General features: G+C 40.8%; 1 protein-coding gene across 1 annotated transcript in view; it reads left to right on the top strand.

The window, feature by feature from the left end:
• TOMM70 (translocase of outer mitochondrial membrane 70) overlaps window positions 1-21,359 on the top strand; it is a 50,897-nt gene extending 29,538 nt beyond the window's left edge. Inside the window, exons 5-12 of the mRNA XM_062206950.1 lie at window positions 645-793; window positions 7,937-8,144; window positions 12,679-12,813; window positions 13,774-13,881; window positions 15,458-15,574; window positions 17,090-17,187; window positions 18,067-18,189; window positions 19,351-21,359. Coding sequence (XP_062062934.1) covers window positions 645-793; window positions 7,937-8,144; window positions 12,679-12,813; window positions 13,774-13,881; window positions 15,458-15,574; window positions 17,090-17,187; window positions 18,067-18,189; window positions 19,351-19,504 — 1,092 coding nt within the window. The 3' untranslated portion in view covers window positions 19,505-21,359. The remainder of the gene's footprint in view (window positions 1-644; window positions 794-7,936; window positions 8,145-12,678; window positions 12,814-13,773; window positions 13,882-15,457; window positions 15,575-17,089; window positions 17,188-18,066; window positions 18,190-19,350) is intronic.
• Window positions 21,360-25,945: the final 4,586 nt, after the last annotated feature.

Below are 25,945 nucleotides of genomic sequence, written 5' to 3'. Positions count from 1 at the left end.
CCCAATCTTCAGTTATTTGAAACTGGGATTCTAGTTTTTTTTTTTTTAAATAAAGATGTATTATTTATTTGAAAGTCAGAGTTACCAGGGCAAGGTAGAATATCTTTCATGTGCTGGTTCACTTCCCAGATGGCCACAAAGGCAAGGGCTGAGCCAGACTGAAACCAGGAGCCAAGAGCTTCATCTGGGTCTCCCACATAGGTGACAGGGGTCCAAACACTTGGGCCATCTACTGCTTTACTGGATCAGAGGTGTAGCAGCTGGGACTAAAACTGGCACCCGTATGGGGTGCTGGCATCACAGGTGGTAACTTGACCTGCTACACCACACACTGGCCCAAGATTCCAGGTTTTACGATAGTCATTTTTTTTTAAAGATTTATTTTATTTTCTTGACAGACAGTTACAGAGAGAAGTAGAGACAGAGAGAGAGGTCTTCCATCCACTGGTTCACTCCCCAGATGGCTGCAGCAGTCGGCTGCGCTGATCTGAAGCTCAGAGCTTCTTCCAGATCTCCCACGTCGGTGCAGGGGCCCAAGGAATAGTATTTTTTTTTTCTACAGTAGTGATTTTTATGTTATACAGTGTACCTACTTTGGTTATTGTTCTCTTGTTCTGATATATTTAAACATGATTACATTTCAGAACCGTGAACCTCTGATGCCATCTCCACAGTTTATCAAATCTTATTTCAGTTCTTTCACGGACGATATTATTTCTCAGCCCTTGCTCAAAGGAGAGAAGTCTGATGAAGATAAAGACAAGGAAGGGGAGGCTTTAGAAGTGAAAGAAAAGTAAGTATGTCATGCATGGTGTGTGGTTAATAGATTTTTTGCTGACATGAATTTTCCCAGGAACACAGTGAGTTCTGAGTCCCCTTAAAAAAGAAATCTATGTATATGTATATAAGCAAGTATGATAAAAAATGTTTAGTAATGTGGTTATAGTAAAAATACTTATTTTACATGAATCTGTTAATTCTCTTATGTCTCAAGGTTTTACTGCCAGGAGTCTGGCCTGCTTTTTCATGATATTCTACATGATATTCTCCAGAATCAAGTGGTTGTCTGTATTTGAACAGAAGTACTTACCTATAAATAACTGCAGAGCTTAACATCCACATTTTTAAAAAATTTATTTGAGAGGCAGATCTACAGGGAGAGAGAGAGGAAGAGACTGAGAGAAAGAGGTCTTCCACCTGCTGGTTCACTCCCCAGTTGGCTGCAATGGCTGCAGCTGAGCTGACCCGAAGCCAGTAGCCAGGAGCTTCTTCCATGTCTCTCACGTGGGTGCAGGGCCCAAGGACTTGGGCCTTTTTCTACTGCTTTTCCAGGCCATTGGAAAATTGGATCAGAAGAGGAGCAGCTGGGACATGAATTGGTGCAACACTGGTCCCCCATCTCTGCTTCTAATCTGGCTTCCTCTTAATGTAACATACTGTGGGAGAAAACAGGTGACAGATCAAGTACTTGGGTCCGTGCTACCTACATGGGAGACCCAGATGGAGTTCCTTGCTCCTGGCCTTGTTCTAGCCCCACCCTAGTTATTGTAAGCATTTGGGAAGTGAACCAGTAGATGGAAGATGCTCTCTCTGCCTTTAAAATAAAATGATGACGAAAAACTAAAATTCTCCTTTTTTAAAAAACTTCCTCTTCTGGTTGGTTTTTGTACCAGAAAACTATTGTAAATTCAACACCATTATTTGAAAAGCTATATTGAGAGATGATAGGACATAGCTAGCTCTCATCACAACACTAACTGGAATTGTCCCCATGTTTTTATTTATTTTTTTAAAGCTACTTTTTTTTAAAAAAAGATTTAGTTATTTGAAAGGCAGAATTACAGAGAATTAGAGGCAGAGAGAGAGATAGAGGTCTTCTATCTGCTGGTTTGCTCCCCAAATGGCTGCAGTAACCAGGGCTGGGACTATCTGAAGCCAGGAGCTTCTTCTTCCAGGTCTCCCATGTAGTTGCAGGGGCCCCATAACTTGGGCCGTCTTCCACTGCTTTCCAAGGCACGTTAGTAGGGAGTTGGATTGGAAGCAGAGCAGTCAGGACTCAAACTAGCATCCATATGGGATGCTGGCACTACAGCTTTATTAGCTATGCCATAGCACCAGCCACCCCACCCCACCCCACCCCCCGCCCAAGTTTTTAAATTACCTTTTATTCTGAGCCTTAGCTTCATTATCTATTTAAGTGGAACTAACAAACTTACCTTACTGGGTTATTGTGAGATTTAGAAATCATGTTTTTATGTACCTAGCCACATACATTCTCGGTAAACTGGGGTTTACCATTTCCAGTCTTTCCTCAGTTTGATAACCTGAGGAACAAAACTGGAGTGTCAGAGGCAAAAGAATGTGATTATAGGAAAGGCTACTGCAGATTTGAAAAATTAAAAGATACTTAATTTAAATGTCTTATACAGGTGTTCCCCATTGGAGTTATATCCTGATAAGTCCATCATAGGTTAAAAGATACCTTGTCAGCATTTAACCTGAACACCATAACTTAGCAACACACTACACTATAGAGTATTATTTGTTTACCATTGTGATTGTGTAGCTAACTAGGAGCTGCAGCTTGCTCTGCTTCCCAGCATCACATAAGAATATCATAACACACATGAATAGCCTGGCATAAGATCAATGTTTGATTTCTACTGAAGCAAATTGCTTTTGTACTATAGTAATTTCAAATTATGGTTAAGTCTGGGATCCAGCTGTATTTGCAAGATGCTTCAAAGGTCATCCAGGATAAAAAGATTTTTGACCTTTTCAGGTCAAAAACTTCCCTTCTACAAACATTTTTTTAAGATTTTATTTATTATTTATTTGAGAGGTAGCTTTACAGACACAAAAGGAGAGGAGAGACAGAGAGAGAGGTCTTCCATTCACTGGTTCACTCCCCAAATGGCCACAGCTGCTGAAGCTGGGCTGATCTGAAGCCAGGAGCCAAGAGTTTCTTCCAGGTCTCCCACTTGGGTGCAAGAGTCCATGTGGATGCAGGGGCCCAGGCCATAAGAGAGAGCTGGATTAGAAGAGGAGCAGCCAGTGGCCGGTGCAACGGCTCACTTGGCTAATCCTCCACCTGTGGCGCCAGCACCCCGGGTTCTAGTCCTGGTTGGGGCGCTAGATTCTGTCCCGGTTACTCCTCTTCCAGTCCAGCTCTCTGCTGTGGCCCAGGAAGACAGTGGAGGATGGCCCAAGTGCTTGGGCCCTGCACCCGCATGGGAGACCAGGAAGAAGCACCTGGCTCCTGGTTTTGGATCTGTGCAGCGTGCCGGCCATAGCAGCCATTTGCGGGGTGAACCAATGGAAAAGGAAGACCTTTCTCACTGTCTAACTCTGCCTGTCAAAAGAAAATAAAAGAAGAAGAAGAGGAGCAGCAAGGATATGAGCCGGCACCTATATGGAATGCTAACACTTTAGCCAGAGGCTTAACCTACTACACCACAGCATTGGCCCCTACAATTTATTCTTAGAAGAATAAATGAGATTATACTTACTGCATTTTTTAAAATACAAAAAAATGTGCTTTTTTTTTTTTTTTCTTTTTGAATTTATTTTAAAACGTATTTGATAAACAGGGAGACACAGAGCTCTATCCACTGGTTTATCCCCCCATATGCCTTCAAAAGGTTGGGATGTAGGGCTGTGAGTGTGAAGCCAGGAACTCAGTCCAATTCTCCTTAATGCATGGCAGGGACCTAATTACTGCTGCCTTCTAGCATACACGTTGTCAGAAAGTTGGAATCCGAAATTGGAGATGGGACCTAGGAGATGGGATGCAGACATCTTAAGAGCTAGGCTAAATGTCCACCACAAGAAAGGTGTTTTTAAAGTCCTATTTGAGGAAGTTTGTAACTGTAAAGCTGTATAATTCTGCATACATTGTTACGACTTACATCAAAAAGTAATTTAAAAACTTGCTGTGGGATCCTAAATCCCATTACGGTGGGTGGTAAAAATGCCATCTTAAATCTTTTTTTTTTTTTTTTAATTTTTTTTTTATTTTGACAGGCAGAGTGGATAGTGAGAGAGAGAGACAGAGAGAAAGGCCTTCTTTTTTGCTGTTGGTTCACTCTCCAATGGCCACTGCGGCCGGCGCATCTTGCTGATCCGAAGCCAGGAGCCAGGTGCTTCTCCTGGTCTCCCACACGGGTGCAGGACCCAAGCACTTGGGCCATCCTCCACTGCCTTCCCGGGCCATAGCAGAGAGCTGGCCTGGAAGAGGGACAACCGGGACAGAATCCGGCGCCCCAACCGGGACTAGAACCCGGTGTGCCGGCGCCGCAAGGCAGAGGATTAGCCTGTTAAGCCACGGCGCCGGCTGCCATCTTTAATCTTAAAGTGATTTTATTAAGTGTTAAAGTGAAGATACAGATAGGATTAAATGTTGAAGTGATCATATAAATAGGATCAAGTGTCTGGTAATAAGAATAGAATTAAAAAGGAAAGAATGTTCCAACGTGGGAAGCAGTCCACACGGCAGAATCATAAAATGACAATCGCTCTAAAAAGCACTCTGACCTCAGAATCAGCCCTTAAGGCATTCTGGTCTGGCTGAAAAGCCCATTAGAGCATTTCAGGCATGGAAAGCCAAGACACTGTGGCAAAAAAAAAATGTACTACATGAAGGATCTCTGTGAGTGAGACCCTAGTGGAAAAAAGTGGTCATCAAAGAAGGATGTACTTTCTCTGAAGGGAGGTGAGAACTTGACTTTGCTTATGGCCTTTTCTAAATACTGACAGAATTTGTGGACTCAATAGGCTTTCCTGGCCTAGGCAGCTCATGTCAAGAGCCTCAGGTGATCACTGATGTCATACATAAGAGTGTTAATTCTGAAATCAACAACAAGGAGTCACTGTGCACTTACTTCCCATGCAGGACACCTGTCCTCAATGAGTTGTATTATGAGAATTAACTATAAAACTTGTTCTCAAAACAGTTTTGTGTATATGTGTGTGTATGCAAATCGTTGAAATCTTAGTATAGAGTTGGTGGTCTTTGTATAGTTAATTGAAAATGAATTTTAATGGGGGATGAGAGAGGAGGAGGTGGAGTGGGAGGGCAGATATAGTGGGAAGAATCACTGTATTCCTAAAGTTGTACTTATGAAATTTGTACTCATTAAATAAAAGATGTGGGTGCAGGGGCCCAAGCTCTTAAGCCTTCCTGCCTTGCTTTTCCCAGGCCATTAGCAGAGAGCTGAATTGGAAGTGGAGCAGCCAGGACTCAAACCCACGCCCATATGGGATGTTGGTATTGCAGGTGGCAGCTTTACCCACTTTGCCACAACACTGGCTTCTAACTTTGCTTTTTTCATTATGTGTGTATTATTCGAGGTGAAATAGTAGGTCTTTAATTTGAGAATTCTTCAGATAATTCCATCGCCAGTCTTGTACCTTTATATCCCAGTCTGTTTCCCACACAACAACCACAATAATCTTCACAAAGCACAGCTCTGGTCAACCACTTGCCTTGGCTTCTGTGACTCTGAACTCACTTGATTATTGAATGTTACCAATGTGCCACACATGTGAAGGTGAATAAAATAGGGTCCTTAAAAAGTGTTGTAGATCAGTCTGTGTCTTTCATTATTTCATCTTTTCAGATATCATTTTTTTAAAACAATAAATATAATTTTTTAAAAATTTTTTTAGCTTTTATTTAATGAATATAAATTTCCAAAGTACAGCTTATGGGTTACAATGGCTTCCCCAACCCTTAATTTCCCTCCCACCTGCAACCCTCCCCTTTCCCGCTCCCTCTCCCCTTCCATCCACATCAAGATTCATTTTCAATTCTCTTTATATACAGAAGATCAGTTTAGTATATATTAAGTAAAGATTGCAACAGTTTGCCCCCACATAGCAACACAAAGTGGAAAAAATACTGTTGGAGTACTAGTTATAGCATTAAATAACAATGTACAGCACATTAAAGACAGAGATCCTACATGATATTTTTTTTAAAAATTGATTAATTTTCTATGCAATTTCCAATTTAACACCAGGTTGTTGTTGTTGGTTTTTTTTTTTTTTCATTTTCAATTATCTTTATATACAGAAGATCGATTCTGTATATACAAAGTAAAGATTTCATCAGTTTGCACCCACACAGAAACACAAAGTGTAAAAATACTGTTTTAGTACTAGTTATAGCATCACTTCACATTGGACAACACATTAAGGACAGATCCCACATGAGACATAAGTACACAGTGACTCCTGTTGTTGACTTAACAATTTGACACTCTTGTTTATGGCGTCAGTAATCTCCCTAGGCTCTAGTCATGAGTTGCCAAGGCTATGGAAGCCTTTAGGGTTCACCGACTTTGATCTTGTTCCGATAGGGTCATAGTCAAAGTGGAAGTTCTCTCCTCCCTTCAGAGAAAGGTACCTCCTTCTTTGATGGCCCCGTTCTTTCCACTGGGATCTCACTCACAGAGATCTTTCATTTAGGTCTTCTTCTTCTTCTTTTTTTTTTTTTTTTGCCAAAGTGTCTTGGCTTTCCATGCCTAAAATACTCTCATGGGCTCTTGAGCCAGATCCGAATGCCTCAAGGGCTGATTCTGAGGCCAGAGTGCTATTTAGGACATCTGCCATTCTATGAGTCTGCTGTGTATCCCGCTTCCCATGTTGGATTCTTCTCTCCCTTTTTGATTCTATCAGTTAGTATTAGCAGACACTAGTCTTGTTTGTGTGATCTCTTTGACTCTTAGACCTATCAGAGTGATCAATTGTGAACTGAAATTGATCACTTGGACTAGTGAGATGGCATTGGTACATGCCACCTTGATGGCATTGTATTGGAATCCCCTGGCACGAATAAATATAAATTTTGAAAGTACAACTTTTGGATTATATCGGTTGTTCCCCCTCATAACCACCCTCCTACCCGCAAACCATCCCATCTCCTACTCCCTCTCCCATCCCATTCTTCATTAAGATGCATTTTTTAAAAAGATTTATTTATTTTACTTGAAAGTCAGAGTTACACAGAGAGAGGAGAGGCAGAGAGAGAGAGAGGTCTTCTATCCGATGGTTCACTCCCCAGTTGTCTGCAACGGCCGGAACTGCGCCAATCCGAAGCCAGGAGCCAAGAGTTTCTTCCAGGTCTCCCACATGACTGCAGGGGCCCAAGGACTTGAGCCATCTTCTACTGCTTTCCCAGGCCATAGCAAAGAGCTGGATTGGAAGAGGAGCAGCTGGGACTAGAACCGGCATCCATATGGGATGCTGGCACTTCAGGCCAGGGCTTTAACCTGCTACACCCAGCACCAGCCCCAAAGATTCATTTTTAATTATCTCTATATACAGAAGATCAACTTAGTATACACTAAGTAAAGATTTCAACAGTTTGCACCCACACAGATACACAAAGTATAATTTGCATAGTGTAACACATTAACGACAGAGATACTACATGGGGAGTAAGTGTATAGTAACTCTCGTTGTTGACTTAACAATTGACACTCTTTTATTTATGACGTCAGTAATCACTCGAGGCTCTTGTCATGAACTGCCAAGGCTATGGAAGCCTCTTGAGTTCACAAACTCTGACCTTATTTAGACAAGGCCATAATCAAAGTGGAAATTCTCTCCTCCCTTCAGAGAAAGTTTCCTCCTTCTGTGATGGCCCGTTCTTTCTGCTGGGATCTCACTCACAAAGATCAGATACCAATTAACCCTGGGTTTCTGCTATTGACTCTGTTGTTTCCCTTTAAAACACTTCAAGGCATCAAGAAAATTCCAGTTTACGTCAAAAATCCTGATCTGCTTAACCTCGGCCCCCAGTTTAAGTCCCACACTGGCTGATTAACTTGTTCAGGGGAAATGGACAGTTGCTTACTTGGGTGTTCAGTGTGGTAAGTTTTGGCATTTGATCTTTTCTTAGTAAATAATTTGCCATGTTTGCTTTTATTTTCAGTTCTGGATATTTAAAGGCCAAACAGTATATGGAAGAAGAAAATTATGATAAAATCATAAGTGAATGCTCTAAAGAAATAGATGCCGAAGGCAAATATGCGGCAGAAGCATTATTACTGCGGGCCACTTTCTACCTACTCATTGGCAATGCCAATGCGGCCAAACCAGATTTAGATAAAGTCATCAGTTTGAAAGAAGCTAATGTGAAGGTACATTTTATGACACATTGTATGTGTTCTTAGAAATGATGCTTTTGGATACAATTTTGCAGATTTTTTAACATTTCAACTGACATTCACCAATAGGCTATTTCATTTTGGAAGGAATAACACTCAGTGATAAGCAGATACACTGATTCTGAAATATAAATACCACTTTGTTTAAGTTGCAGAGAGAGGTGGAGAGATCGATCTTCCGTCCTCTGGTTAACTCCCCAAATGGCCACAACTACCAGGGATGGTCCAAGCCAAAGCCAGAAGCCAGAATCTCCTTCTAGGTCTCCCAATGGGTAGCAGGGTCCTAAGTACTTGGGCCATCCTCCCCGGTACATTAGCAGTGGGCTGGATCCGAAGGGAAGCAGCCACCACTTGAACTGGTACCCCTATGGAATACCAGTGTTGCAGGTGGATGCTTAACCTGCTGTACCACAATAATAATTTTATTTTTTTTTTACAGTGTCTGGTAGTTTCAGCTTCCTCATTATAGCTATTGCCTAGGGTATTGGACTGTATTTGGGTAGTGGTAAAGGTGATACAGCAATGCTGTAGATGTTGTAGAACCTGATATAAAACATGTTTAATAAAATAAACACATTTAATGTACTTATTAATATTCTAATTATTTTATGATATATTGGGGAAGATTTTATATGAAGAGAAAAATAGCTTCTAAAAACATGATACAGAAATACTGCAAAAGATTTTTAGCCGGCGCCGTGGCTCAACAGGCTAATCCTCCGCCTTGCGGCGCCGGCACACCGGGTTCTAGTCCCGGTCGGGGCACCGATCCTGTCCCGGTTGCCCCTCTTTCAGGCCAGCTCTCTGCTGTGGCCAGGGAGTGCAGTGGAGGATGGCCCAAGTCCTTGGGCCCTGCACCCCATGGGAGACCAGGAGAAGCACCTGGCTCCTGCCATCAGAACAGCGCGGTGCGCCGGCCGCAGCGCGCTACCGTGGCGGCCATTGGAGGGTGAACCAACGGCAAAAGGAAGACCTTTCTCTCTGTCTCTCTCTCTCACTGTCCACTCTGCCTGTCAAAAAAAAAAGATTTTTGCAGTTGTGTGGTTGGAACAGCTTTTCATTTTCCAAGTGTTAACTATGTTATAATTTTCATAATTAAGATATAAGGGGGTCTGTTGAATTATGTGTGCCTTCTCAGTATATCAAGACAGAAGTTAGCCTCCAATAACTATATTCCTTCCTAGTTTGCTAACATATCTATTGCCTGTTTCCTCATTGAATTAAGTGACCTTTGTCCCTCTTTCACTTTCAAAGCAATCATTGCTATATTTGGGGGAGTATAATTGCTTTTAAGTCCTAAATATTTGTTAACCATTCCTTCAAAATAAGATTTTAAGATTGAAGTTAGGGGGCCGGCGCCGCGGCTCACTAGGCTAATCCTCCGCCCATGGCGCCGGCACCCCAGGTTCTAGTCCCGGTTGGGGCGCCGGATTCTGTCCCGGTTGCTCCTCTTCCAGTCCAGCTCTCTGCTGTGGCCCAGGAAGACAGTGGAGGATGGCCCAAGTGCTTGGGCTCTGCACCCACATGGGAGACCAGGAGGAAGCACCTGGCTCCCAGCTTCGGATCGGCACAGCACGCCGGCCACAACGCAGCGGCCATAATGGCCACTTGGGGGGTGAACCAATGGAAAAAGGAAGACCTTTGTCTCCGTGTCTCTCTCTCTCTCACTGTCTAGCTCTGCCTGTCAAAAAAAAAAAAAAAAAAAAAAGTTAGGTTTGTAATGCTATCTTTAATTTTTCCTGATGACTGTAAGTATTCTGTTGTTTTCATGTTTTTCTTATAAACATGGGGGCATTCTTACTTGTTTCCTTATATGTGTAGTATTGCTGTATACATGAGGCATTGCTTTGAATGAAAAAAATTTTTTTAAGATTTATTTATTTAGGGACTGGCGCCGTGGCTCACTTGGTTAATCCTCTGCCTGCGGCGCCAGCATCTCATATGGGTGCTGGGTTCTAGTTCTGGTTGGTCCTCTTCCAGTCCAGCTCTCTGCTGTGGCCCAAGAGGGCAGTGGAGATGGCCCAAGTGCTTGGGCCCCTGCACCTACATGACAGACCAGGAAGAAGCACCTGGCTCCTGGCTTCGGATCAGCACAGCACCAGCTGTGGTGGCCATTTGTTGGGTGTAAACTAACGGAAGGAAGACCTTTCTCTCTGTCTCTCTCACTGTCTATAACTCTACCTGTCAAATAAAAAAAAAAAAAAAAAGATTTATTTATTTATTTGAAAGGGAGAGTTACAGAGAGAGAAGGAGAGTAAGAGATCTTCTTTCACTGGTTCACTCGCCAAATGGCTGTAACAGCCAATGCTGGGCCAGGCCAGAACCAGGAGCTTCTTCCAGGTCACATATGGAGGTGCAGAGGAGCAGGCACTTGGGCCATCTTCTGCTGCTTTTCCACGCACATTATCAGAGAGCTGGATTGGAAGTGGAGCAGTTGAACTCAAACCGGTGCCCATATGGGATGCTGGTGTTGCAGGTGGTGGCTTAATTCATTAGGCTATAATGCTTGGCCGGCGCCGCAGCTCACTAGGCTAATCCTCCGCCTTGCGGCGCCGGCACACCGGGTTCTAGTCCCGGTTGGGGCACCAATCCTGTCCCGGTTGCCCCTCTTCCAGGCCAGCTCTCTGCTGTGGCCAGGGAGTGCAGTGGAGGATGGCCCAAGTCCTTGGGTCCTGCGCCCCATGGGAGACCAGGATAAGTACCTGGCTCCTGCCATCGGATCGGCGCGGTGCGCCGGCCGCAGCGCGCCTACCGCGGCGGCCATTGGAGGGTGAACCAACGGCAAAAGGAAGACCTTTCTCTCTGTCTCTCTCTCACTGTCCACTCTGCCTGTCAAAAAAAAAAAGAAAGAAAGAAAGAAAAAAAAAAGGCTATAATGCTGGCTCCTTGAATAAAATTTTGAAGATAGTTATTTTCATGATCATGATTCAGTTTTAACAAGTAGTAATGATATCCACTATCTGCCATGTATAAATATTAACTCAAAATGAATCAGAGTTTTAAATGTAAAAGCGACCTAATGTAAAAGAGACCTAAATGTAAAACTATTAACACTTTTATAAGAAAATAGAGGATTAAATATTCATTACTTGGGATTAGGCAGTAATTCCTAAGATATGACACCAAATACATAAGTAACCAATTTAGAAAATACATATGTTGGATTTAATAAAATTATAAACTTCTGTGGTTGAAAGTGTCAACACCATCAGGATAGAGAAAACACATCCCACAGAATGGGAGAAAATATTCACAAACCATTTATCTGGTAAGAGGCTGGTATCTAGATTTAAAAAAACACTTTTAAGAACTCAACAGTAAAAAGACCACCCAATTTAAAAACGAGCAAAGGATCTGAATAGACATTTCTCCAAAGAATATATAGAAATGACTAGTAATAACATGAAAAAGTGGCCTGCATCATTAGCCATTAAGGAAAAGTAAATAAAAACCACAAGGATGGCTATATTAGAAAGACAGGCTATAAATAAAAAAGATGGGCTGTAGCAAATGTCTATGAGGATATGGAGAAATTGAAACATTACAATTGGTGTTGTGAATGTAAAATTATAAGGTATCTTTGAAAATCAGTTTGGCATTACCTCATAAAGTTAAATAGAATTATCATATAATTGACTAATTCCACTCCTAGATAAAGAGTTGAACATGTATTTCAACACAGACTTTTTTAAACGATTGATTTATTTATTTTGAAAGAGTTACAGATAGAGATCTTCCATCTGCTGGTTTATCCCCCTAGATAGCCAATGGCCAGGACTGAGCCAGGCCAAAGCCCAGAGCCTTGAGCTTCATCCAGATCTTCTGAGTGGGTGGCAGGGGACCAACACTTGAGCCATCTTCTGCTGGTTTTCCCAGGCCTTGAGCAGGGAGGTAGACGGGAAGTGGAGCAACCAGGACCCAAACGATGCCCAGAGCTGTAGACAGCAGCTTTACCAGCTTCACTGCAGTGCTGGCCTTCAACACAAACTTTGTACATGAATGTTCATTGCAGCAGTATTCATGATAACCAAAAAGTAGAGTGTCCATCAAATGTCCATCATATGATGAATGGATAGGTAAAATGTGGTATATCTGTACATATTATGTAGCCATAAAAAGATAACGAAGTGCTGATACATGCTATAACACAGATGAACCTTGAAAATGTGCTAAATGAAAGAAGCCACACACACATTTTCATATACGTGAAAGGTTCAAAATATACAAACCCAAAGAAACAGAAAGGAGATAGGTGGTTTTCAGCAGCTGTGAGGTAGGAGACTGGAGAGTGGTAATGTATAAATTCCTTTTGGGGAAAGGAAAATGTTCTGGAATTAGGTAATGGTAATTGGTGTGCAGTTTAGTTACCATACTAAAAATGACAAGCATGTACCCTTTAAAAGAGTGAGTCTTAAGGTATGTGAACCACATCAATAAAGCTATTATTTTAAAAACTAAATTGGAAGAAAAGATAAATGATTAAGCTTCCCTTATTTTGGATGTGTAGCTTCGAGCCAATGCCCTAATCAAAAGAGGCAGCATGTACATGCAGCAACAGCAGCCTCTGCTGTCTACCCAGGACTTTAATGTGGCTGCTGACATCGATCCTCAGAATGCAGATGTTTACCACCACCGAGGACAGGTAAGTCCGGCTTACCTCGGCTTCTCCTCTGTGCATTGCGCTCTTTGATGTTTGGCTTGAGAATTTTTATTTCTGCTTGTTGTGAACAAAGTATAATAGTGGCTTGTAGTTTGGATTGACTTTTATTTAGTTCCATCTTGATCATCCTTAAAATTTTGGTGTTTACTTTTGGGGAAAAAAAAGGTGGCTTGCCAGTTTGCTTTATTTTTCAAGTGCTCTCTTGGTCATTGGTTTTCAGTGAGTAAGACATTAATGACATTAGGAAGCGTTTTAGTTAATGCCAGAACCAACTGAATGATTTTCGTGGGCTCCTTAAGTAAATAACAGCCTGGGCTGTATAAATAATGTCCTCAAAAAAGGGTCTTATAAAATTCAGTTTTGTAACAGGCATGTAAGTTTTAGTAAAGATATATAATGAAGAAAATAGTTCCCAGTTACCACTTTATGTGGCAAAAAATACGACCTCATTAACTGTTTAACACGGCTTGTTGGAATATGTTAATACTGAAAAGTATGTGCTGTCCGAACTAGAGCAAAAGGGGTGAAGGTATTTTTGTATTGGAGAATTTTGCCTAATATTTGTTTGAAATGTGTTAAGAAGTATTGTAACAACGTCTTGAAATTCTTGACATTTTGATGCTCATGGGTAGTGTCTTAGGATTAATTTGAAAGGTAATTAGCTGTTGTCTAACCTGCTTTGAAATTAGAAAAGTAAGATATGTTTAGTTTTCCAGGAGAAATGGTTTCTTGCTTAGTAGTAATAAAAAACTACAGTACAAAAATAGTGGGCATAGTCTTAAAATTGGACACTGGTATAGATTTTAGAATCTTTCCTTCAAAGTTACTAGATTTTCTGGTTTTCTGTTTCTAGAAAGTAATTCTATATGGGATAATTGTTATATTCTGCTCATTATGCTGAACTGTGATAACAGGACATGGTATGTACTTATTTTTCCTTAGCTGAAAATACTACTTGATCAAGTTGAAGAAGCAGTGGCAGATTTCGATGAATGTATTAGGTTAAGACCCGAGTCTGCTCTGGCACAGGCTCAGAAGTGTTTTGCACTGGTAGGTGCTGTTTTCTTCTGTAATTTCCTAAACATCCTCTTTATTTCCCAGGGTCAGTAAAAAATGAATATTTCATGTCTATAAAACTATAAAATATATGAAGGTTCCTCTAAAAGTTTGTGGAAAATGGAATAAGGGGTGAATCTTTGGCTTAATAATTACAACACATCCCACATTAGAGTCTTGGTTTGAGTTCCAGCTCTGCTTCTGATGTAGCTTCTTGCTAATGGGCATCCTAGGAGGCAGCAGGTGATGTTTCAACTCACTGGTTCTGTACCACCCCCATGGGAGACCCAGGTGGAGTTCTGGGCTCTTGGCTTCAACTTGGCCTACCCCCAGCTGTTTTGAACATTTTGGGGAATGAACAAATAAAATAAAAATAAATTCAGAAACTAAGTGTTTAAAAAAAATGGAATTAAATTTATTTTGGTGAATAAAGATAAACGCTTACTAATTAGATGATAAGGATGGAATGTGCTACCTTGGGAAGTATTGAGCGGTTGTTGCTGGGATTGCGTTGGCAGACTCCATGTGTATTGTACAGATCATAATGTACGTTTTCCATAACTTTGGGAAGCACCCTTGTATTTTTTCCCTGAAGGATGACTACATTGGGGAAGAACGTACAGACATGTAGGTTAATTGATATACAGCACCTATTCTGGATATTTGAGTTGATCTTGATATCTGTCATTTTTATCTTTTTATGCTCCCCTAAATAGAACTCATCTCCTTGCTTCACTATCATAAACCAATGTGAAGAACAAAAGCATTTTGAGGAAATAGTTTCATGATACTAGTAACTGTTCTCTCACCTCGCCATTATAGAAGTCTTTCTTAATATTCAGAAATCTCAAACTAAAAAGATAAAATAAATCCATTTCTAGTAAAATTATACTTTACTCTATAGCTGGAGTCCTAAAAGAATTTCTTTTTTAAAGAGAGAAATTGAGTTACAAACATAAATACATTTCTGTTATAGATGGAAGAATGATTTTTTTAAAATTTAATAGATTTAACATTCCTCTATTTGTGTGCACAAGCCCTAGTCCTACACAGGCATCGATAAGATATTTCCTTGGAAGGCCGGCGCCGTGGCTTAACAGGCTAATCCTCCGCCTTGCGGCGCCGGCACACTGGGTTCTAGTCCCGGTTGGGGTGCCAGATTCTGTCGCGGTTGCCCCTCTTCCAGGCCAGCTCTCTGCTATGGCCCGGGAAGGCAGGGGAGGATGGCCCAAGTCCTTGGGCCCTGCACCCGCATGGGAGACCAGGAGAAGCACCTGGCTCCTGCCATCGGATCGGCGCGGTGCGCTGGCCGCGGCGGCCATTGGAGGGTGAACCAACGGCAAAGGAAGACCTTTCTCTCTGTCTCTCTCTCTCACTATCCACTCTGCCTGTCAAAAAAAAAAAAAAAGGGTATTTCCTTGGAACCTTTTTGTATGCAACAAATTATGTTAACAGATCACCTACTTTACTGGAGATATTTATGTAATTTTGTGGATCTTTTGTAATATGTTAACATTCCATGAATTTTTGAGTTATTGATTTGACAAGTTTGTTTTAATTTTTAAAATAGTATCGCCAGGCCTATACGGGAAACAATTCTTCACAAATTCAAGCAGCTATGAAAGGTTTTGAAGAGGTCATAAAGAAATTTTCAAGGTGTGCTGAAGGCTATGCATTATACGCCCAGGTAAATGTGATTTGAGAAGAACAGTATTTGTATGCTGCATCTTAGTGCTGCCATGGTCACAGCTGCTATGAAGCAGGTGACTTGGTTCCTGCTTTGATTCTCATGGCCCCAGGACAGTCTTGAATTACCTCAGGAGAGGATTCTGTGATAAACAATTTGGAAACCGTGGCTTAGGTAAACTTGTTTGGATTGGATCTGTAAAATTTACTATGTAACGGATAGGGAGAATGTCGGTGGAAAAGGTTTTCTTTCTGTTTAGTCACTGTCTTTTTAAACAGTTAGATAAATTGTAACAACTTATTTTCTCTAATTTGTTTAAAATTCTTGAAGCTTTCTTGGTTTAAGATTGAAGTGTTTCCTTCATGTTATCTTGGGTCAGATTATCAAAAAAATTTTTCACAAGGATGTTGAGGGTTTTATGAGGGAGAGACTTTAAGATCCATTTATGTTGGATCTATTCTTTACAGTAAGTTGGTCCTCCACATTAATTCTAGGTTATGAAACCCAGCCCTGAAGTTCTTTAACCTCAGTTGGAAATAATCTTACCTATCTTTGTTCTTTACAATTTCTTGAAAGAAATATTCTTTATATTCTTTAATAAAAATGGAACATTTGTTGCTGACTATATGCTCCTTTTAATTATAAAAGTATGTACTAATATTAAAATTTTATAAAATGTATCAGTTAAAATAAGACACATGTACATTTTAACCATATGACATTTGTATTGAATAGGTTTATACTTAATTAGTAAACTAAAAATGACAGCACCATCCTTGTTGTCATGTCATGTAGGGCTTTTTGATGCAGATTTCTGAAAGCAGCTAAGAGAACAAAGGCCACTGAATAGCTTTCAGACAAAAAAATACTAGGAGTAACTCTTTGACAGAGCTTTCCTTATTATGTATTTCCCTCTCAGTGTGTACCTTCAGAGTAGGTTTGGCTTACACACATTACATATACACACACAGACATATGTACAATTATATAGTGTAACTTTGTTGTAACGCTCAAAGCTTGGGTTTAGATCTTGGCCAGCTCTCAGTTACAACTTGAGTGTGCTCTGGTATCCATTGAACCAAGCCTTCTATTTTAGCCATAGGATTGGCTGTAAAATAGTTGATTATAGCTGCATTTTAAAAAATTAACCATTTTTAAGGAATGACTAATCATAGCACAAACACCTTAACTTATCCTTTTAAATGAACATTGCCCTTACAGTAATTCCCTTAGGATTTACTAGGATAAATTTTAAGTAAGTGTCATGGGTGTATCTGTTGAGACTCACTGTGTTTACCAGATTGTCTGCTATTATATGTAACTACTTGTAAAGGTTTTATCATGGTGCCACCTAACCTGCCAATACTGTAAAATTTAAATGCTTTTGTATTCCAAAAATACCATTTGGTAATGAATGGATAAATGAAGGAAATTTTAATAATTAATAAGCAATATACTTTTAACTGCTTAGATTGACAGTCACTGTTAATATAACTGAAGCATCTCTCCATGTAGGCACTAACAGATCAACAGCAGTTTGGTAAAGCTGATGAAATGTATGACAAATGTATTGAGTTGGAACCAGATAATGCCACAACATATGTTCATAAAGGGTATGTAATTTTATAGTTCTGTTTGTTCTGATAATATACTAAATTTCATGCATAGTAATAAAATGGATTTCATTGGAGAAAGGGGACTGTGGTAGAGAAGTACCTGTGGATTAACTGACCAGAAATAAGAGATGCACGATAAGTTAGTAATAGAGCTTATGATATCATCCTGCTTATTAATAATTTTCAATATTATTAATCCTGTGGGTTCTTGCCATTTATTCAGAGAAATTGAATTCTAAATACTGGCTCAAATAGACCAGACAACATGGTAAGTTTTTAAGGATTTTATTCAGTGAGAGAAATGCACAGGAAAATGAGGGCTTTTATTAGGAGAGAAAGAAGTCTAGAAGCTAAGTTAGGTCCATACCAGGCAGAGAGCAGGCCAGGAGCTATGTGGAACAAGCGTACAGGCAGGAAAGCAAAGGCAGAGGGGAGACCATAAGGCCTCTGGGCTCAGTGCAACAAGAGTGTGCAACCAAAAGGGAGGGTGGGGGGCACGTGCTCCAGGCCTTTTATTTACTCCCAAAGGGGAGTGATTTGCAGTATGATTGGCAGGTGGGCATCAGATCTGGTGAGATCAGGTAGGGGCATGCGATCACACAGGGAGTGTGGTCTCCAGCTTACAAATCTAATTAGTTGATCCTGTCTGTCTGCCTGTATCACTTAGATCATTGGACATTTTTTTATAAGGAAGGTGGACTACAAAACCAATATAAGTTGGAAAAAAACACAGTTTGATGCTGAATATGTACTGCTTTAGTTTTTGTTTTTCCTTATAAGTTAAATTATAAATTTAAATTTATAATTTAGTTATGTAGTCATATTCCTTTTAATACTGGGCCATGGTCACATCTGACTGCCTTTTTGTATTTGCAGTTTACTTCAGCTTCAGTGGAAACAAGATCTGGATAAGGGATTGGAGCTTATCAGCAAGGCTATTGAAATTGACAATAAATGTGATTTTGCATATGAAACCATGGGAACCATTGAAGTACAAAGGTAACTTCTAGAGTTTGTTCTTAGAAAATTTATGGCAGCTCTACTGGCATTTATCTTTTCATTCTTATTACAATAGCCATTAAATTTCTGAAGTATGTTATATCTTGAGGCAAGCTTATCTTAAAATATACAACTTTGATTTGCTTCCATTCTTTTATTCTTTCACATTAAAAGTGTTACTTGTACAAGTCAAGCATATGTATTAGAAAGGGAAACTAGGTCTTTTTCTGATATCTGTTGTTTTTTCCTCTTCACCTGTATTACTTCTGTTGGAGAAAAAACAGTCTCAGTTTGGAGTTACTTAAAATAGTTGGCTCTCTGTAACTTTATAAAGCCTAGCCACTTAGACTGTAAGAGGAAAATTTAGTCTTACTAGTTAAGTATTTTCACCTAGTTTTTTTCCATTCAAAAAAACAGGTTGTATTTAACTGCTATTGTAACAGTATCTGGGACTTGAAAGATGCCCACTAAGGGATGAGTATGATTGTGGTATAAATAAACGTAAATTCATCTGACTGTGCATAGAATGACAGTAGAACTGTGGGAACACTGGCCAGCTAATTCCCCAGAGAGGGAAAGGGAAATTTTTCATGAGGAAATGGCATTTGAACTGGGTGTTAGGTAAGTAAAGAGATTTGACCAAAATCTGGCAAAGAGGCAGTAAATAAATAATCAGAGTATTATATGCAGGGATGAGTATGTGGCACAGCCAAGGAACTCAGACCCATGTGACTTAAATAGCGGTGCATGGGGCTGGAGATGTGGGAAGGAATGAGATGAAAAGAAGGGGAGAAGGTAAGGTAGTGGAATGCCATTAGTGTTCTCGGAGGCTGTGTCACTGCTTTCTAAAGGAGCCTGCTGTTAAAGTAGAAATATAGAATTTAGGAACTAGACAGCTGATTTTAAATAGCCTGTTTAATTTCCCTCTCTGTTCTTATTTATAAACGAGGAATACAAGAGGTGTAATGTAAGTATGTAGTATTTGTAACAATAGTTAACGTTCATTGAGTGCTTTCATTGTGCTGGACACTCTTTTATTATAAAAGAAGCATTTCATTATAGTTGTTGAAAGTTAGTGGTCAGATTTTCTCTAGTACAAACTTCATTGGATATTGTGAAGCGCTGTGAAACCTGAAATTTCAAAAATGTTTCTTCTTTTAGAGGAAACATGGAGAAAGCCATTGACATGTTCAACAAAGCTATTAACCTGGCCAAATCAGAAATGGAAATGGCACATCTCTATTCCCTCTGTGATGCTGCCCATGCCCAGACAGAAGTTGCAAAGAAATATGGATTAAAACCACCAACATTATAAAGCAAGGGGAAAGAAGACTGACCCTCTTTTTAAAAAAAGTTTACCCTGTCTTCAACTGAACCCTAAAGACACTCGTGAACTTTGTTGAATGGTGGAACTTAACATTTCTGTTTGTGGTGTTGTCATACGTTACATCTGTTTCATGTTTAGATGTTGTGGGCGTGGCTGTTGAAGAAAGTTTGCGGTGTTGCAGTTTTTATTTCCTGTGCAACAGAAGCTTAGACCTGTTAAAGGGATACTAAAATAAATTGCAAAGAGTACAAGTGATAAGTGGCCATGCAAATAAAAACTTTGATTTGTTGATTTGTTTTTTTTTTTTTTAAATGGGGGCTGGAGGGTTGATTATGTTCTGAATGATTTTTATATGTGTGTAATATATGAGTATTTTACAGTATGTTGGTTCTTAAATTAACATTATAAGTGCTGTAAAATAGATTTCTTTCATATTCAGTTACTCCTTTTTAGTTTATGTTCTGAAGGAAACAGAGCTTAAATGGGTATTACAGTAAAACTGAGAGACGCTTTAAACCATTGTCAGCATGCACTATGCCTCTGATTCTGTAGAACTTCAACAGCTGGTTTTCATATAGTAAATTATGCAAAAGCAAAACATTCTGATACGTGTATCAGCAGACCTGAGTGATCAGCAGGGCAGTGGACCGGACAAGCAGGTAAGATGAAATGCAAGTGCATTCATAATTGCCTGTGGCTATTTTCTATAATAAGTACCATTATTTAATAGAGCACTTTTAAAAGAAAGTGCAGGTTGCTAGCATGTGTGACCCAAATAAAGATGGAGTAAGTGTGATATATAGGAGTATTCAGTTAGCTTCAATTTCTAGTGAAGAAATGGTAGCTTAAAGATTCAAAGGGTATGAAAGTCTTAAGCCCAAGCACAGTGTTTCCTGAAATGACAAAAGTTCAGTGCTTCAGGTGTGGCTAGCTACCTGAGCTTGAAGAATTTTGAAGCTGAGGACATGTAGAGTGCTTTTTAGTGTTTAGCTAACCTTGATCTCTAAGGGCTAACTGCCTATATGTAGGTCTTCACTAGGGATACTGACAGCTGATTTTTGTTGCTTTTTGTTCATTTGTTTCCTTACTCCACCACCTTACTAGAAATCACTTTAAGGTTTCTTTCCAGCTGTTACTTTTATATCTGGTCCTTACGTCTACAGAATATGCTGGGCTTTTCTGGGTGGGCAGGGGTTGTGTTCTTAATGGGATCTGAGAAGTTGAAGTCTGAATATAAGAGAGCAAGGCTTCAGTTATACTTTTCTGGAAATGAAAATCTAATTATAGTTTACATTAATGGGAGTAAAGGAGCATTTTACCCTCCTTACAAGGGTGCTTTATCCTGTTGAAACCAAAAAGATTTTGTGTACAAATGCTATCTTTTTAGAAACTATTAGCAATGACTTTTCCAAAGTCAGTCTTTGGAAAATACTGAGGAAGCCCCTAACTCATCAGTCAACGTAATTTAAAATGATTTTGATAATGGAAAGTTTGAGAGTTGTGCATTTTGTCCTTAAATTATGCACCTATTATGATAACTCTTGAATACAGAAATGTTCTACATCTCTGAATGACCTCTGGCTTTTAAAAAGTTTTTATTTGCATGGCTGTATTTAAATTAACACATTTTCTTCTACTCTTCTCCCATCTTTCTCCTTGGGGTTGGGTAGAAAAACACAAGAGAAACTGAAGCATGTGCCATTCAGTACTATCATTCCAAATTCTCACAGACCATTGCCTGTTGTGAAAATATATGAAACTGCACTGAAAGCTGCATCTGTCTGTACCTTCTCTTTTGTAAATGACCTCACCTGTAAATTCACCAAATAAATATTACATTCAAGCTTTTCTATCTATTCTTTAAATAGGAAGATAGTTTATTCATTTATAAAAGTATCGGGTAAATTCACTTTTCTCTTGTGGGCTCAACATAGCTTTGAAAATAGTGGCATACAGGCCTCTTGTGAATGGTGGAGGTGTGTGAGACCATTCACCCCTCCTGCTGTGAAACAAGGCTCTGCAGAGAGCTAGTGGAGCCAACCGACTCCATCCCTTCCCTACACTTAGACTGGCACAGCAGCTTGGAATGTTGCCAGTCAGACTGGACCCTCTGGCTAAGTTTATCTTCAAACTGGTTTCACCAGTGAGTTTCATCATTGTTCTCAACCACAGTCTTTGAGAAAGCACATTTAAAACAGCCTCTACTGTCCTTGATGATTGTGCTGCAAGTAGGGGATGTGTCTCAAAATAAGAAGCAGCTTTGGTTTTAAAATGTGATCCAAACACCTTTCTGCCCTTTGGGATCTCAAATTCTAGCTTACTCAGATTATAGTTAAAATAGTACTTTGTGCCTGTAAAAAGTCAACTAATTGTCATCCTAAGGCTATTTATGAATAGGAAGGAGGACCATATAATTTAACCAGACCAGGAAACTCGAATCTGAAAGTAATAATTACCCAAGACTGTCCTTGGGAAATGGGGCTGCATGGTTTTTGTGTTTACAAGGAAATAACTTAGGAGTAACTGGGGAGTGGGGTCATCATCTTGAACAAAGTGACAGTTTTAATTCTAACTTGAGGGGCTGGCACTGTGTGTGGCACAGCGGGTTAAAGCCCTGGCCTGCAGCACTGGCATCCCACATGGGCGCTGGTTCTAGTCCTGGCTCCTCCTCTTCTGATCCAGCTCTCTGCTATGGCCTGGGAAAGCAATAAAAATGACCCATGTGCGTGGGCCCCTGCACCCACGTGGGAGACTCAGAAGAAGCTCCTGGCTCCTGGCTTCAGATTAGCCCAGCCCTGGCAGTTGGAGCCGTTTGGGGAGTGAACCAGCGGATGGAAGACCTTTGTGTCTCCTCAGTCTGTAACTCTACCTCTCAAATTCCTTAAAAAAAAAAAAAAAAATCTAGCTTGATATGTTTGCAAGCTTTAGCACATACTGTAATAGAATGCAAGAGGATCTCCGGAAAGGTACTGACACCCTCATCCCTGGAACCTGTGACTACTGTGACTATTACCTGAGATAGCAAAAACGGACTTTGCAGAGGTGATTCAGTTATGAATGTTGAGGTGGGGACGTTTTCCAGAGTTATCTGAGGGAGCCCAAAATATAATCACAAGAGGGAGATTTCAGACAGAGAAGGCAATGTGTCCACAGTGGCAGAAGCAGGAGTGATGTGATCACAACAAAAAATTCTGGAGTCACCAGAAACTGGAAGAGCCTGGAACACAGCCCTGTGTATACCTTGTTTTGATTCCATAAATGACTTTGGACTTCTGGCCTCCAGAAATATGACAGTACCTTGTCTCTTGTGTTAATCTTTGGGGGTAAATTTGTGTTTTTAGCTTTGTAGTAAAGTAGTGGTAGTTTGTTACAGGAGCCATAGTAAACCAATGCTCCTTTGGCTATTCTGTACAAGAAAGTGCATAGTTAAAGGGAATTTTTTAGAAACACCCCAAAATATAAAGATTTCAAGTACACCTGAGTTTTGGCCAAAGCTGGTTTAGGCAGTGACTGTATGCCTAGACCACAAGAGCCAAGGGTGTTTGATTTAAAAATGTGATGATGGAGTAGTCACTAGGCTGAAAGGCTGCCATTTGGGTATAAGGTCAAAGTTGAGGTGCCTCTGCCAGTCCATCAAGAGAGGCATCAAAAGGAAGACTGTCAGGCCGGCACTGCGGCTCACTTGGCTAATCCTCCGCCTGCGGCACCGGTACTCCAGGTTCTAGTCCCGGTTGTTCCTCTTCCAGTCCAGCTCTCTGCTGTGGCCCGGGAAGGCAGTGGAGGATGGCCCAAGTGCTTGGGCCCTACACCTGGCTCCTGGCTTCGGATCGGCACAGCGCGCTGGCCATAGCGGCCATTTGGGGGATGAACCAACGGAAAAAGGGAAGACCTTTCTCTCTGTCTCTCTAACTCTGCCTGTCAAAAAATAAATAAAAAAGGAAGACTTTCTCAGATGTCTTGAAACTCAGAATTAGGCAGTATGAAAATAACTAGTATGGCTCTTAAACCCTCTTAGATGCCTGCTCATCAGTGCAATAGTTGTGCTTGGCCCCAAATGGGGGAAAGAGGTGAATGTGGGGGTAGGATAAGGGCCAGTGTGATTGGAGCCTTTTAGAGCTCAGGGACACAAGGTTCAACTTCTCCAGTTCTTTTGTTGGCACTTAAAGGTAACCTGATTGCTAGAAGGCAGTACATTTATTTATTTCAGAGGCAGAGTTACAGTACAAGTTCTGGCTGCTCCACTTCTGATCCAGTTCCCTGCTAATGGCCTGGGAAAGCAGTAGAAGATGGCCCGTGTCTGAGTCCCTGCCACCCACCTGGGAGACTGAGATGAAGCTCCTGGCTCCTAGCTTCGGTCTGGCCTGACCTTGGCCATTGCAGCCTTCTGAGGAGTGAACCAGCAGATGGAAGATTCTCTCTCCCTCTCTCAAGTAAATATTTAAAAAAAAAAAAGCCAAATTGGAAATTAACAAAGACTTGAAAAATCCTCAAATATTTAGAGACTAAATAACCCCTTAGATTAAAGAAGAAATCCAAATCAGTATTTTGAAATTGAAGAAAAAGAACACACAACATATGAAAGGTTTTGGATGCAACAAAAGCAACACTTAGAAATTTATATTACTAAACACCCGTGCTGGCAATGAAGGAAGCTCTCTAATGACCACAGTATCTACTTTAAGAAGCTGGAGGGCTGGCCTTGGCTTGGCAGGTAAAGCTGCTGCCTGCAGTACTGGTATCCCACAGGGGTGCTGCTTCAAGCCCTGGCTGCTCTTCATCCTGCTCTGCTATGGCCTGGGAAAGCAGCAGCAGATGGCCCATGCAGGGGACACGCAAGAAGCTCCTGGCTATTGGCTTCGGATCAGCCCAGCCCCAGCCGTGGTGGCAATGTGAGTAGTGAACCAGTGGATGGAAGACTCCTCTCTGCCTCTGCCTCTGTAAATCTGCTTTTCAAATAAATCTTAAAAAAAAAAAAAAAAAACTAGAAAAGTGACAGAAAATGAAACCCAAAGCAAAGGAAAAAAATAACAATTCAATCAAATCAAATCTGTTGAGACAATCAATGGAACCAAAGCTGATTGTATAAAAAATTCAGTGATCTTGTCAGAGTAATCAAAATTATGCAACAAGACATGGAATTATCACACAGTTCTTTCAGGAAATACTTCCTAAGTCATTTTAAGAGGCCGGAAGATCTGGGTAATAAACCAAAGATATTACAAGAAAACTATGAACCAACATCCTTCGTGAATATAGATAAAAAACATTAAAAATGACAAAAATTTATTTAAAAAACAGAATTACAGAGAATCGTTCGTCTGCTGGTTCACTCACCAAATGACCGCAATGGTCAGGCTGAGCCAGGCCAAAGCCATGAGCCAGGAGCTTCACCTGGATCTACCACATGGGTGCAGGGGCCCAAGCACTTGAGCCATCTTCCACTGCTTCTACAGGCACATTAGCAGGGAGCTGGATCAGAAGGGGAGCAGCCAGAACTAGAACTGGTGCCCATATGGGATGCTGGCACTGCAGGCGGCGGCTTAACCTGCTGCAACATGATGCTGGCCCTCCGAAAATTTTTTTATTTGAAAGGCAGAGTGACAGAAATGGAGAAACAGAATCTTCCATCTGCTGGTTCGCTCCCCAAATGGCTGCCCTGGCTAGGGCTGGGCCAGACTAAAGCCAGGAGCCAGGATCTTCTCCTGGGTCTCTCACATGGGTGCAAGGGGCCCAAAGACTTGGGCCAACTTCTGTGGTTTTCCCAGGCACATTAGCAGGGAACTGGATAGGAAGTGATGCTCAGTGTCACAGGTGGTAGCTTTACCTGTTGGGCCACAACACGGATGACCTTCCAAAATTCTTAAAAAAGTAGTGTTATCTTGTTAGTCAACAAGTGGACAATAATCCAGTAGTTATAGGCAAAAGATTATGAGCAGATAATTCACTAAAGATACACACAGCAAAGAAGCACATGAAAACCTGCTCAGTCACTAGTGAAGTACAAATTGAAACCATAATGAAGTAAATTATGTGTTCACTAAAATGGCTAAAATTGGGGGCAGTGTTGTGGCGGAATGGTTAAGCTGCCGCTTCCAACACCAGGCGTCATCTCATTATGGGAATGCCGGTTTGAGTCCCAGTTATTCCATTTCCAATCTGTCTGCCTGCTAATGTGCCTAGGAAGACAGCAGATGACGGCCCAAGTGCTGGGCCTCTGCCGCCCATGTGGGAGGCCTGGATGGAGTTCCTGGTTCCTGGCTGCAGTCTGGCTCAAACTTGACTGTTGTGGCCATTTGGGAAGCAAACCACTAGATGGAAGATCTCTCTCTCTCCCCCTACTCCCCCACCAATTCCATCTTTCAGATAAATAAGCAAGCAAATTTTGAAAATAGTTAAACTTTAAAAATAGTAACCACACCAAGTCTTGGT

This window comes from Lepus europaeus, chromosome 2 (genome assembly GCF_033115175.1).
Source record: "Lepus europaeus isolate LE1 chromosome 2, mLepTim1.pri, whole genome shotgun sequence".
In the NCBI taxonomy this organism is placed as follows: Eukaryota; Metazoa; Chordata; class Mammalia; order Lagomorpha; family Leporidae; genus Lepus; species Lepus europaeus.
The sequence above is the reverse complement of the archived record's forward strand: the minus strand, read 5'-3'. Positions and strand labels throughout refer to the sequence as shown.